Source organism: Sus scrofa, chromosome 3 (genome assembly GCF_000003025.6).
Source record: "Sus scrofa isolate TJ Tabasco breed Duroc chromosome 3, Sscrofa11.1, whole genome shotgun sequence".
In the NCBI taxonomy this organism is placed as follows: Eukaryota; Metazoa; Chordata; class Mammalia; order Artiodactyla; family Suidae; genus Sus; species Sus scrofa.
In genome coordinates, this window is record NC_010445.4 from 42,313,051 (window position 1) to 42,327,074 (window position 14,024).

The following is a 14,024-nucleotide window of genomic DNA, read 5'->3' on the forward strand; positions in this document are numbered from 1 at the left end:
ATGCCATTTAGTCCCTGAGAGCAGATCATCAGGTTTATCCTGAATTCCTAAAAAAGGCAGAGGGGGCTGGAGAGTGACGTCCAGGGAAAAATGCTGCAAAGAGGAAGCAGAACAATGGACGTGTTGTTTTAATGGCTTTGAAATGACTGTGAAGGCTGGCATATCAGGACCTGGTAAAAGGCAGAAGAATAAAGCCCACTGGAACCTACAGCTCCTTGGGCCTCTGAGCCTTGACGGGAGCCAGGGGTTTCCTCTGAGAGAAAGGAATTCGCACCATAATATCCAAACTGCTTCTAAGTCCTTGAGGCATTTTCTTAGAAAATAACAGTAATCTTGAATTTAGCAGGATAGTCTTTTAAAATTATTCTCAAAAAATGTCTTTCTGGCTGTATTACAAGCTTCTAAAGAGCAAGAGTAAATAATCCTCATGATATCAAGCAGGCCTTGGAGATCAGCCTCTGTTAATAAATAGGATCCTGCCAGGGCCTCCCCTTTTTTTTGTCTTTTTAGGGCCGCACCCGTGGCATATGGAGGTTCCCAGGAGGGGTCCAATCAGAGCTATGGCTGCCAGCCTACACCACAGCCACAGCAATGCCAGATCCAAGCCGCATCTGCGATCTACACCACAGCTCACGGCACTGCCGGATCCTTAATCCACTGAGCGAGGCCAGGGATCAAACCCAAAGCTTCGTGGTTCCTAGTCAGATTCATTTCTACTGCACCATGACAGGAACTCCCAGGGCCTCTCTTAATATAGCGACATGAGCTCTCCTGCCAATCCACAAAATCCTGTCAGACCAAGGAAACGTGACCCAGCAGCGGGTGCCTCACCTGGCATCCTGCAGACACGGGGAGAGCGCGATCATGATGGAGCAGTCCTTTGCAGTCATGGCGACCCGGTACTGCTGCACCTGCAGGCGAGGGAGAGGTCAGCTCCAGGGCCACACACTCCCTTCCCCCTGGAGGGCCCGGGCCAGTCCTGCCCTCTGACCTCTTGCCTCATTCCAAACCCTGGGACTTAGGACTTGTCTTCAGCCAAACAATCACAGTCTACTTTGTAAGAAACTGCAGGTGGTGGCCTCAGCTACTGCTGTGCTACCAGTGACAACACTGAGAATCACCTTACACCTTAAGACAGTGGTACAAACACTCCCCAAGGCTCTGCTTAGAGCAACAGAATGTCCCCACGTCACACAGCACACTGGAATGTCACACAGCTACTGTGCATGATGACACTGCAGACAGAGGGGTCACCAGCTGTGTGTTAAACTCACTCCATCCCCACAGTGACCCCACAGGCAGGGGCTGCTAGTGTCCTAGTTTACAGATGAGGAAAAAAGAACAGCTCTGCACTGCTAGGCAACAGGAAGGCTAGGCTCAAACCCAGTGTCTTAACTCTGAAGTTCATGCTCTCAACATCAGGCTATGAGCACAGGTAGATCTGTATGTATTGCCTGCACTCCAACACAGAAGATGGTTTGTAGGATCTGACTCATAAAGCCAGGTGTGCACTTGCATGTGTGTCACAGACATACAGGGAGAAAACCAAAAAGACAGTCACCTCCGTGTATAATTTGGGGGCAGCTTCCCCCTTTCTTCTTTGAACTTTCAAATATCATTTGAATTTTTTGACTGAATAGCTCTCACTTTTACAAAAATAAACTAGTTACCAAAAGGAGTGGCCCTTATATTATCACTGGCGTCAACATCTGTGTGGTGGCAGGTCCTAACCCCCCGTCTCCCTCTCAGTCACTGCCCTCCATGTTGCACAGCCAGAGCACAGCCGTGAGACAATGTCCCAGCTCCTCATTCCAAACACGTGTGTGGGAAGGAGAGGGGAAACCCCCAGGGCGGGCTACCTCGGGCCTGTAAAAGTTTCTACGGTGGAAGCAAAAAGCACCTCTTCTCCCAACAGTCTGCTTCTGTAGCTAAGAAACCATGTATTACACAATACACACAAAAGGACTGAGTCCAGAAGAATAAAAGAGATAAATACTAAAAACAAAGTATATTTATTATGTCCTAATCTGCAAGACACAAAACCCAGAAGCCATAAATGACTGAGAGATTTGAAAACCTAATAATTACAAGCTTTTGTGATACACTCATAATTCAAAAGTAAAAGATGGGAATAGGAAAAAGTACGTGCAATATGAAACAATATCAAGAATATATAAAGTGCTAGACCCATATGGTGAAAATACCCAAAATAAGCCAATAGCATATGAAAAGATGCTTTACAACAGTGAAAACTTTTGTACTTGTGTGTGTGTGTAAGACATAAAATAAAAGGGCTAGACTTTCACTTTGACAAACGCTACTGTATGTAGTTGGGGCCAACTCAACTTGTGAAGTCAAATAGACAGAACTGGACAAATTATCAAAAATACCTGCTTGAAGACAGAGCTAATAAGACCAGCAAGAATTGCTAGACCAGGGGGAGGACAAAAACACTGGGGTTTTCTTACCTAGGGAGTCAGTGACAATTCTGGAAGTCTGTCCAAGAGACAATTGTAACTAACCTCCATGGGCTTGGGGACAGTAACCATGATGAATCCCCTCTCTGGGTTAGTATCCAAAATGTTGCACTTTAAGCCTGGATGAACCAGAAGTTGACAGGCCTTACCAGGAACTGCAGAGAACAGTCACCAAAGCTGGATTAAGATTACCCTAGCTTGCTGGTGCTTCCCAGGCCCCTGGCAGAAGCAAACCTAAACTTCTCTAGAAGAGGGTATCATTCTAGGCCTCAACTTATTTCTAAAATAACCATACAAATACAACTTCTGATACACAAGCAAAAATACCCAGAAGCAAAAAGACGATGCCATGAGAGAAAATCATCAAAAAGATCAAAAACGGAAGTTCCAATTGTGACTCAGTGGTTAACGAATCCGACTAGGAACCATGAGGCTGTGGGTTCAATCCCTGGACTTGCTCAGTGGGTTAAGGACCCAGCGTTGCCGTGAGCTGTGGTGTAGGTTGCAGATGCGGCTCAGTTCTGGAGTTGCTGTGACTCTGGCGTAGGCCAGCAGCTACAGTTCCAATTAGACCCTTAGCCTGGGAATCTCCATGTGCTGCAGGTGTGGCCCTAGAAAAGACAAAATATATATATAAAATGAACCCCCTCAACCCCCATCCCACAAGATGATACAAAGAGACACACATGGACTCCAGGGATTAGAGGTACCAGACATACATGCTGTTCTGCTCAAGGAAGAAAAGACAAAACTGAGAACTGCAGTGGAGAACTGGAGTAAAAAAAATGAACTGTTTGAAAATTCTAGAAATAAAAAACAAAAAAAATCAACATTAAGAGACCCAGAAGATAAAAAAATATGTTTAATATATATGTAACTGGAGTCCAGAAGAAGAAGAGAGAATGTGAGCTGAAACAAAATCTGGAAAAGTTAAGGCCAAAATTTTTCCAAACTGAGGAAAGACATTAAGACACAGATTTAAGAACAATACACACTGAACTTCTCTGCAGACCAGATACTGTCTCACAGACTTTGAAAAACTTATGGTTTCCAAAGGAGACAGGCTGGGGGGTAAGGGAGTTGGGCTGGGGTTTGTGATGGAAATGCTGCAAAATTGGGTTGTGATGATCGTTGTACCATTATAAATGTACATTCATTGAGTAATTAAAAAAACATACACACACACAAAATCACTAATACATACATCATTAAAACAAAATCTAAGAATGAATCACAAGTCGACCTACAATAAAGGAAACATTAAGCAGTGCTGTTCAGACAAAAACAAAATGATCCCAGACATAAGGTTAGAGATGCAGGGCAGAACGAAGGGCAATGCAAGAGACAAATGTGTGGGTAAGTGGACATTAACCATATAAAACGATAATATGTCTTCTCTTCTGAGTTTAAATGAATACACAGCAACAACAGCCATATAAGTCAGGAGTAGCAGTAAAATGTACTCTAAGAACACCAATAGGTATTAGACTTTAGTACGTCCACTGCTTGCTGCAATGGCTGGGATAACCACTAAAAGAAAGTAAAGACTATAACCTCTGAGAGAACAGAGTACAGAAACGGAATGATAAAAAATTAATCAACCCAAAAACCAGTAAGAGAGGAAACACAGATCTCAGACAGGTGGGAAAATTAAGGTTTAAACCCAAGTATTGCAGTCCAATTAAACTACAAAGACCAATGTCAGAATGGATAAAAAACCAAGCCATATTTTAAATATAAAGACACAGAAAGATAAAATAAAAGGACAGGAGTTCCCTGGCAACCTAGAGGTTAGGATACAGTATCCTCACTGCTGTGGCTCAGGCTCAATCCCAGGCCCAGGAACTTCCACATGCCATGGGCACAGCAAAAAACAAACCTGACTAGTATCCATGAAGATGTGGGTTAAATCCCTGGCTTCGCTCAGCAGGTTAAGGATCCTGCGTTGCAATGGCTGTGGTGTAGGCCTGCAGCTGCAGCTCCAATTTGACTCCTAGCCTGGAAACGTCCATATGCTGAGAGTGCAGTCCTTAAAATAAAAAAAAGAATCTAGAGAAGTGACACAATTCCAAACTGAAGGCATCTGACAATATAGCCTCAAAAATAAGTAAGACACAGACAAATCCATATTATGTAGAGTTTCAAACATTATGTAAAGTTTCAAAACATCCTTCTTATGGAACAAGCGTACCATAAAATCCATAAGGTGACAGGAAATCTGAACAATACAATTAATTTGACCCAATGGGCAGATATAAAACATCGCACCCACCTTCTTTGCTGGTAATCACTACAACTAGATGAGAATCCCCATGGGTTTCGTAATAAGGTTTCTTCTAAATGTTTCCATGAAAAAAAAAAAAGAAATCTTAACAGTATGAGTATATTTTAACTGAATAATACCGAAAATACAGATTGTGGGGCGTTCCCATCATGGCTCAGTGGTTAATGAATCTGACTAGTATCCATGAGGACGAGGGTTCAATCCCTGACCTTGCTCAATGGGTTAAGGATCTGGCGTTGCTGTGGGCTGTGGTGTAGGTCACAGACATGGCTCAGATCCTGTGCTCCTGTGGCTGTGGTATATGCTGGCAGCTTAGCTCCGATAAGACCCCTAGCCTGGGAACCTCCATGTGCTATGGGCCCTAAAAAGACAAAAAAAGAAAAAAGAAAATACAGCTTGTGGGATGCAGCTAAAGCCATGTGTATAGGAAAATATATACCTTTAAATACATATTTTAGAAAATAATAAAGCCAAAACTTAATTAGATAAGCATTCATATCAGGAAGAAGTTATACAAAGAACAAATTATCAAAAAAAAGGAAAAAGGAAATAATCAAGAGCAGAAATTAATGAAATAGAAAACAATCATACAGTACAAAAGGAACATTATATTAATTTTTACAAAATGACCAAAACTGATAAACTCTTGGTGGGATAGATTAATAGAAAGAAAACAAATACCATATATCAGGGGGAAAAACGGTGCTATTCAGATTTTATAAAATGTTGAAAGACAATAAAAGGATATTATCAAAAAAATATGTCAAAATTTTGTAAATTTTAAATAAGTTTCTAGAAAAACACAACTTATCAAGACGGACAGAAATAGTCCCACTGGCACAGTGGATTAAGGATTTGCAGTTCCATGACTGTGGCACAAGTTTCAGCTGCAGTATGGATTCTATCCTGGCCTGGGAACTTCCACAAGTGCAGCCTAGATAAATATATAAATAAATTGATAGGGGAAACAGAAAATATAAAATTGAGATATTTTAAATTACCCTAGAAGTTGCCATCGCGGCTCAGCAGTAACAAACCTGACTAGTATCCGTGAGGACGAGGGTTCAATCCCTGGCCTCACTCAGTAGGTTAAAGGATCTGGCATTGCTGTGAAGGCCACAGATGCAGCTTGGATCCCACATTGCTGTGGCTGTGGCGCAGGCTGGCAGCTGCAGGTCCAATTCACCCCTAGCCTGGGAACTTCCAGATGCTGCAGGTGTGGTCCTAAAAAGACAAAAAATAATAAATTATCCCACAAAGACAAACTATAGGCCCAGATGTTTTCACATGTAATTCTACAAGATATTTAAGGAAGAAAAAATGAGTCTTACTTCACCTCTTCCAGAGAACAAAAAATGAACACTCCTCAAATGTTTTATGAGGTAGGCAAACCCCCAACACCAAAACCTATATCCCTCACAAATATATATATGCAAAAAACCCTAAACAAAATATTAGTGAATGAAGTATCATAAAATATAAAAAGAATATTATATCACTATAAATTGTGCAATTACAGGCATGCCTTATTTTTACTATGCTTTTTTATAAGTTGGTTGGTGGCAACCCTACGTTAAGCAAATCTATGGGCACCATTTTTCCAACAGCATTTGCTCACTTCATTATCTGTCACATTTTAGTAATTCTTGCAATATTTCAAACTTTTGTTTTTTTTGTTTTGTTTTTGCCTTTATGGCTGCACCCGCGGTATATAGAGGTTCCCAGGCTTGGAGTTGAAGGGATACTCCCAAACTCATTCTACGAGGCCACCATCACCCTGATACCAAAACCAGACAAAGATTCCACAAAAAAAGAAAACTACAGGCCAATTTCACTGATGAACATCGATGCAAAAATCCTCAACAAAATACTAGCAAACCACATCCAACAATACATTACAAGGATTGTACATCAGAATCAAGTGGGATTTATCCCAGGGATGCAAGGGCTCTTCAATATCCACCAGTCCATCAGTGTGATACACCACATGCACAAACTGAAGAATAAAAACCACATGATCCTCTCGATAGATGCGGAAAAAGCCTTTGACAAAATCCAACACCCATTTCTGATAAAAACCCTTCAGAAAGTGGGCACAGAGGGAACCTACCTCAACATCATAAAGGCCATATATGACACACCCACAGCGAACATCTTTCTCAGTGGTGAAAAGCTGAAAGAATTCCCACCAAGCTCAGAAAGAAGACAAGGATGTCCGCTCTCGCCACTACTCTTCACCAGAGTTTTGGAAGTCGTAGCCACAGCAATCAGAGAAGTAAAAGAGATAAAAGGAATCTAAATTGCAAAGGAAGAAGTAAAACTATCACTATTTGCAGATGACATGACACTTTACCTAGAGAATCCTAAAGACTCTACCAGAAACCTGTTAGAGCTCATCCATGAATTCGGCAAAGTCACAGGATACAAAATTAATACACAGCAATCGACGGCATGTCTATATACTAACAATGAAAGAGCAGAAAGAGAAATTAGGGAGCCAATCCCGTTTACCATCGCATCCAAAAGAATAAAATACCTAGGAGTAAACCTACCTAAAGAGACAAAAGACCTGTACTCTGAAAACTATAAGACACTGATGGAAGACATCAAAGATGACACAAAGAGATGGAAAGACATACCATGCTCTTGAAGTGGAAGAGTCAATAGCATCAAAATGACCCTACTACCCAAGGCAATCTACAGATTCAATGCAATCCCTATCAAATTACCAAGGTCATTTTTCACAGAACGTGAATAAAATATCTTAAAGTGTGTTTGGAAGCACAAAAGACCCAGAATAGCCAAAGACATCCTGAAAAAGAAAAATGGAGCTGGAGGAATCAGGCTCCCTCACTTCAGACTACACGACAAAGCAACAGTCAACAAAACCGTACGGTACTGGCACAGAGACAGAAATATAGATCAGTGCAACAGGCTAGAAAGCCCAGAATTCAACCCACGCACCTACAGCCAACTCATCTATGACAAAGGACGCAAGGATATACAATGGAGAAAGGACAGCTTGTTCAATAAGTGGTGCTGGGAAAACTGGACAGCCACATGGAAAAGAATGAAATTAGAACACTCCCTAACACCACACACAAAAGTAACCTCAAAATGGATTCAAGACCTAGATATAAGACCAGACACTGTAAAACACTCAGAGGAAAACATAGGCCAAACACTCTCTGACATATAAACAACCGCAACATCTTCGCAGATCCACCTCTTAGAGTATCGACAATAAAAACAAAAATAAACAAATGGGACCTAATCAAACTTCAAAGTTTCTGCACAGCAAAGGAAACTCTAAACAACACAAAAAGACAACCCACAGAGGGGGAGAAAATCTGTGCAAATGAATCGACTGACAAGGGATTCATCTCCAAAATTTATAAACACCTTCTGCAGCTCCATACCAAAAAAACAAACAACCCCATCCAAAAATGGGCAGAAGATCTAAACAGACAGTTCTCCAAAGAAGACATACAGATGGCCAAAAAACACATGCAAAGATGTTCAACATCACTCATTCTTAGAGAGATGCAAATCAAAACCACGATGAGGTACCACCTTACACCAGCCAGAATGGCCATCATCAAAAAGTCTACAAGCAGTAAGTGCTGGAGAGGGTGTGGAGAAAAAGGAACTCTAGTACACTGTTTGTGGGATTGTAAACTGGTGCAACCACTGTGGAAAACAGTATGGAGATTCCTCAGAAAACTAAAAATAGAACGACCATTTGATGCAGCCATCCCACTCCTGGGCATCTATCCAGAGAAAACCATGACTCGCAAAGACACATGTACTCCGATGATCACTGCAGCACTATTTTCAATAGCCAAGACATGGAAACAACCTAAATGTCCATCGACAGAGGAGTGGATCAAGAAGATGTGATACATATACGCAATGGAACATCACTCAGCCGTTAAAAAGAACGAAATACCGGCATTTTTTTGCAACATGGATGGACCTAGAAATTATCATGCCAAGTGAAGTCAGCCATACAATGACACACCAACATCAAATCCTTTCACAGACATGTGGAATCTGAAAAAAGGACAAACTGAATTTTTTGCAGAACAGATGCTGACTCACAGACATTGAAAAACTTACGGTCTCCAGAGTAGGGGGTGGGGGGATGAGCTTGGGTTATGGGATGGAAATCCTGTGAAACTGGATTGTTATGATCATTATAGAACTACATATGTGATAAATTCATTTGAGTAATAAAAGAAAAAAAAAAGCAAAATAGCCTTATTGCTGATATAGAGAAAGTTTCAGTAGTCTGGGTAGAACACAAAACCAGTCATAACATTTCCTTAAACCATTTCCATAAAGCCTAATGCAGAGCAAGGCCCACTCTCTTCAAGTCTACAACGGCTGAGAGAGGTCAAGAAGCTGCAAAGAAAATCTGAAACTACCAGAGGTTGCTTCATGAGGTTTTAAGGAAAGAGGCCATCTCCATAACATTCCAGTGCAAAGTAAAGATGCAAGGGCTGATGCAGAAGCTGCAGGGAATTATCTGGAAGACTAGCTCAATTAATCCACAAAGGTGGCTACACTAAACAACAGATTTTCACTGTAGACAAAAGAGCCTTTTATCAGAAGGTGATACCAACGAGGACTTTCATAGCTAGAGAGCAGACGTCAATGCCTGGCTTCAAAGGAGAGGGTGACTCTCTTGTTAGGGACTAATGCCACTGGTGACTTTAAAGCCAATGTTCATTTACCATTCCAAAATTCCTAGGGCCCTTAAGAATTATGCTAAATAGGAGTTCCCATCGCGGCGCAGTGGAAATGAATCCAACTAGGAACCATGAAGTTGCAGGTTCAATCCCTGGCCTCGCTCAGTGGGTTAAGGATCCGGCATTGAATGCGACTTGGATCTGGCATTGCTGTGGCTCTGGTGTAGGCCGGCTGCAACAGCTCCAATTAGACCCCTAGCCTGGGAACCTCCATGTGCCGTGGGTGCGGCCCTAAAAGGTCAAAAAAAAAGAATTATGCTAAATCTATCCTGCCTCTGTTCTATAAATGAAACAACAAAGCCTAGATGACAGCACATCTGTTTACAACATGGCTTACTAAATTTTTTAAGCCTCCTCTTGAGGCTTACTGCTTAGAAAAAAGATTCCTTTCAAAATATTATTGCTCAATGACATTGCACTTGGACATCCAAGAGCTCTGATGGAGATATACGATGAGATTAATGTTTTCATGTCTGCTAACACAACACCCACTCTGCAGTCCATGAATTAAGAAGTGATTTCGACTTTTAAGTCTTATTCTTTAAAAAACACATTTTGTAAGGCTATAACTGCCATAGACAGTGAATTCCTCTGTTGTGTCTGGGCAAAGTCAATTGAAAACCTTCTGGAAGGGATTCGCCATTAACATTCGTGATTCATAAGACAAGGAAAAAGAGCAAGATTAAGAGTTTGGAAGAAGTTGCTTCCAACCCTCATGGATGATGTTGAGGGTTTATGGCTTCAGTGGAAAAAATAAGTGTATATGTGCTGGAAAGAGCAAGAGACCTAGAATTAGAAGTGGTGCCCAAAGGTGCCATCTCATGATAAAACTTTAATGGATGAGGACTTGCTTCTTATAAATGAGCAAAAAGAATGTGGTTTCTTGAGATGAAATCTACTAGCGAAGATGTTGCGAAGACTGTTGAAATGACAAAGGATTTAGAATATGACATAAACCTGGTTGATAAAGTAGCAGCACGATTTGAGAGGATTGACTCCAATACTGAAAGAAGTTCTACTGGGGGTAAAGTGCTTTCAAACAGCACTGAAAAACTCAATATCCACTCCTGGTAAAAATTCTCTTAACAAATCAGGAGTAGATGCATAATGGTTCTCTTAATTGGATACTGGTTATTTATTTTAAAAAATAAACAAAATGACATTCAAAAACACCTGTAGCAAACAATTTACTTAATGCTTCCTCTTTGAGACTGGGAACAAGACTAGAATTCCTACTATCACAAATTAACAGGAGTTCCCATCATGGCACAGCAGAAACGAATCCGACTAGGTCGTGGGTTTGATCCCTGGCTTCACTCAATCGGTTAAGAATCCGGCGTTGCTGTGGGCTGTGGTGTAAGTCACAGACATGGCTCGGATCCTGGGTTGCTGTAGCTGTGGTGTAGGCCAGCAGTTGTAGCTCCGATTAGACCCCTAGCCTGGGAATCTCCCTGTGCCATGAGTGGGGCCCTAAAAAGCAAACAAACAAACAAATTAACTGTATGCAGTTAGACAAAACAAAATAAATAATTGAAAGGAAAAAAAAAATCAGGAGTCCCCATCATGGCGCAGTGGAAATAAATCTGACTAGGAACCATGAGGTTGCGGGTTTGATCCCTGGACTTGCTCAGTGGGTTAAGGATCTGGCGTTGCTGTGAGCTGTGGTAGGTCGAAGACTCGGCTCGGATCTAATGTTGCTGTGGCTGTGGTGTGGGCCGGCAGCTGTAGTAGCCACGCTTAGACCTCTAGCCTGGGAACCTCCATAAGCTTCAGATGTGGCCCTAAAAAAAGCACCTCCCCCCACCCCAAAAAAAAGGAAAGGAAAAAATCAAATTCACAGTGTAATTTTATATATAACAAAAATCCAATAGAAGCTATAAATAGATTGTTAAAATCAGTGATTTCAACAAGGTTAACAGATAAATGATCAAAATAGAAAAATCAATTGCATTCCTATATATCCACAATTAATACTTTTAAAATGGAATTTTTTTTTTTTTGGACTTTTTAGGGCCACACTCACAGCATATTGAGGGTCCCAGGCTAGGAGTTGAATCAGAGTTGTAGCCACTGGCCTATACCAGTGTTGTAGCCACAACAATGCCAGATCCAACCTGCATCTGTGACCTACACCACAGCTCATGGCAACGCTATATCTTTAACCCACTGAGTAAGGCCTGGGATTGAAACTGCATCCTCATGGATACTAGTCAGATTCCTTTCTGCTGAGCCACAATGGGAACTCCAAAATGAAATATTTTAAAAGATACGTTTATATCTAAAATGATCAAGTATCTAAGGCTAAATCTAATAAAATATAAGGTCCCTAAAGAAAATCATAAAATGTTTTATCAGATTTTAAATAAAATGTAAAAAAGAAAAAGAAAATGCCCATGTAGGAAGACTCAATATTATTCAGTTGTCAAATCTTATCATCATTTTAACGCCAAATCAATCAAAATTCCAACAGGCTTTTCTTTGTAGAACTGAAAAGGGGGGTTGTTTGTTTGTTTTTTATTTTTTGAGGTAGAGCTGATTGTACAATATTTCATAATTTCGTGTACAACACAGTGATTCACAATTTTTAACAGTTATACCCCACTTATAGTTATTATGAGCTCTTGGCTCTGTTCTGTGTTGTATAATATACTCTTGTAGCTTATTTACTTTATACAGAGTAGTTTGTAATCTCTTAATCCCCTACACCTAACTTGCCTCTTCCCCTATCCTTCTTCCCATTGCTAATCACTAATTTGCTCCCTATACCTGTGAGTCTATTTCTTATTTGGGGGTGGGGAGGTGGGGGATGCTGCACCCATGGCATATGAAACTTCCCAGGCCAGGGATGGAACCCACCCCACAGCAGCAACCCAAGCCACTGCAATGACAACACCGGATCCTTAACCCACTGAGCCACCAGGGAACTCCAAGTGTGTTTGCTGTTGGATTTTTTTTTTTTTTAATGAGTTGATTCTAAAATTTATGTAAACAGGCAAAAGATCAAGAAGAGCCAAAGCATTAATTGGCTGGGATCCATGAGGATGTGGGTTCGATCCCTGGCCTCACTCTGGTTAGGGATCGGGTGTTGCTGTGAGCTGTGGTGTGGGTCGCAGACACGGCCTAGATCCTGCGTCGCTGTGGCTGTGGCTGTGGCCAGCAGCTGCAGCTCCGATTCAACCCCTGGCCTGGGAACTCCCATATGCCATGGGTGCAGCCTGAAAAAAAAAGCAAAAAAAACCCAAAACTCTCTGTCTTAAAGAGAGTTGAAGGATTTACTCTACTGAGAATCAAGATTTCACTATGACTCTATAGTCATCAGGACAATTCCAAATGAAAATAAAACCCTATCTCATGCCATAACAAAAATCAATTGCAGAAGGTTACCCACCAAATAGTTTAAAATATCTATAGGAACTTTAGGTAGAAAAACACAGAGAATGACTGCCAAAGAAGGAAAAAGACGTAAATTAAACTACCTTAAAATTATGATCTTATGTTCTTTTTTTTCAATGCTTTCATTTTTAAAGTTCTGTTGAAGTATAATTGATTTACAATGTTATGATAATTTCTGCTGTACTACAAAGTGATCATATAAATATACAACTGATCTTGCCTTCTTAAAAGGACTCCATTTAAGAGAGTAAAATCGCAGGTGGAAGAAGTTACCTGTGGCACATACATCTGACAGTGGGCTTCTATCCAGAACCCAAAAAGAACTTAACTCCTTCAAACCAGTCAGAAAAGGATAATCAATCCTACAAACTCTGGGCAAGAGACTTAAATGGGTACCTCATGGAAAATAAAATGCAAATGGCCAATAAACATATGAAAAAGGTGCTTAATCTCATTATCACAATAAGCCACCATTATACATTCACTAGAATGTCTAAAATGGAAAAGACCCAAAACCAAGTGACAGAGAGGGTAACAGGTATATATACCCCAGCCTGACAAAGGGAATGTAAATAGGTAAACAGGTAAAACTGTTTTACAGTATCTACTAATGCTAAATATGCTCATTCCCCTGGTCCAGAAATTCTACTCCTAGGAATATATTCAAGAGAAATGTATGTACATGTACACCAAGAGATGTGTACAAGAATGTTTCACAGAAGCTTTATTCGCAACAGTCAAAAACTAGGAGCAAATCAAATATCCATCAACAGTAGAATGAATGAATTGTAGCATATCCATTCAATAGATCACTACATAGCATTGAAAATATGGAAATGTACACAATAACATGAATGAATCTCATAAATACTATATAGATCTTAAAAAATAACCAGGACTATACACACACACGCATGCATGATTCTGTAATAACAAAAATCAAAAACAGAACAAACTAAAACTATAGGAATATAAGTCAATGCAATAGTTAACTTAAGGGAGAATGAAGAGATATAACTGTACAGGAAAACAACAGGGATTCCAATGAGCTTCCAGTGTTCCAAATTCAGACCCTAACTGGTTCAAAGAATTTTCTCCGTGAAAAATACATCTTGTACT

General features: G+C 40.6%; 1 protein-coding gene across 3 annotated transcripts in view; it reads right to left on the reverse strand.

Moving 5' to 3' along the window:
* The window catches only part of IPPK (inositol-pentakisphosphate 2-kinase), a 60,162-nt gene that overhangs the window by 5,050 nt on the left and 41,088 nt on the right, over positions 1 to 14,024 (reverse strand). For all 3 annotated transcript variants that reach the window (XR_002342483.1, XR_002342482.1, XM_013995782.2), the window contains exon 12: positions 832 to 911. Coding sequence is in view for 1 of the 3 variants with exons in the window: in XM_013995782.2 (XP_013851236.2) it covers positions 832 to 911 (80 nt within the window). In the remaining 2 variants the exon portion in view is untranslated. The remainder of the gene's footprint in view (positions 1 to 831; positions 912 to 14,024) is intronic.